This window comes from Manacus vitellinus, unplaced genomic scaffold (assembly GCF_001715985.3).
Source record: "Manacus vitellinus isolate BGI_N305 unplaced genomic scaffold, ASM171598v3 scaffold_138_pilon, whole genome shotgun sequence".
In the NCBI taxonomy this organism is placed as follows: Eukaryota; Metazoa; Chordata; class Aves; order Passeriformes; family Pipridae; genus Manacus; species Manacus vitellinus.
In genome coordinates, this window is record NW_021938994.1 from 33,736 (window position 1) to 34,903 (window position 1,168).

The 1,168-nt window shown below is 60.4% G+C and overlaps 1 protein-coding gene across 1 annotated transcript in view; it reads right to left on the reverse strand.

Annotated features, from left to right (window-relative positions):
• The window catches only part of POGZ (pogo transposable element derived with ZNF domain), an 18,170-nt gene that overhangs the window by 2,998 nt on the left and 14,004 nt on the right, over positions 1–1,168 (reverse strand). The window contains exons 16-17 of the mRNA XM_029958034.1: positions 1,067–1,166; positions 7–378 (exon numbers count right to left, since the gene is read on the reverse strand). Coding sequence (XP_029813894.1) covers positions 7–378; positions 1,067–1,166 — 472 coding nt within the window. The remainder of the gene's footprint in view (positions 1–6; positions 379–1,066; positions 1,167–1,168) is intronic.

Below are 1,168 nucleotides of genomic sequence, written 5' to 3' on the forward strand. Positions count from 1 at the left end.
CAGCACCTCGGCGTCCAGGAACAGGGAGATCTCGTCCACGGCGGCGATCATGGACAGCGGCAGGTCCTGCGTGTGGATCTGGCGCTGCACGAACTCGATGAAGGAGCCGGCGCTGTCCTCCACGCCCTTGGGCAGCGGCTGGGCCACGGCCCGGCGCGTGTGGGTGCTCAGGTGGTGCCTCAGCATGAACCTCACGGCCCACTCGTAGGAGATCTTGAAGCCCCCGTCCAGCGAGCGCCCGATCTTGGTGGCCTTCTGGAAGAGGGTCTCCTCGTTGACGGGCAGCTGCTGCTCCCGCTGGGTCAGCACCCACTCCGCCAGCTTCTCCTCGGCCTCCAGGCTCAGGTACTTCCCCTCCAGGTTCTCCTCCTGCGACGCCTGCGGGGGCAGAGGGAAAGATTCCTGCCTTGGAGTGGGAAAGGCAGCAAAAAAAACCTCAGGGAACCAAAAAGGAAGGGTTTGGTCGGCGTGTAGGGTGCGGCCTCAGGCTGAGCTCTTCGGGGGGAAAAGACAGTTCCCTGTGGAATGGGATGGGATGGAGAGGACACTTCCCTGTGGAATGGGATGAAGAGGACATTTCCCTTTGGAATGGGATGGGGTGGGATGGATGGGATGGGATGGGATGAAGAGAACATTTCCCTGTGGAATGGGATGAAGAGGACATTTCCCTGTGGAATGGAATGGGATGAAGAGGACACTTCCCTGTGGAATGGGATGGGATGAAGAGGACATTTCCCTGTGGGATGGGATGGGATGAGGAGGACACTTCCCTGTGGAATGGGATGGGATAGGAGGACACTTCCCTTTGGGATGGGATGGGATGAAGAGGACACTTCCCTGTGGAATGGGATGGAGAGGACATTTCCCTTTGGGATGGGATGAAGAGGACATTTCCCTGTGGGATGGGCTGGGCTGGGAGGACATTTCCCTGTGGAATGGGATGGGATGAGGACATTTCCCTGTGGAATGGGCTGGGCTGGGAGGACATTTCCCTGTGGAATGGGATGGGATGAGGACATTTCCCTGTGGAATGGGCTGGGCTGGGAGGCCATTCCCCCCCTCCTACCTGGACCCTGCGGAGCCAGCGGCGGATGCGGCGCGGGGGGTTCCTGAAGTGCTCGGCCGCCTGCTCGGTGTCGGAGCAGAGGGCGAAAAGCACCACCCGCAG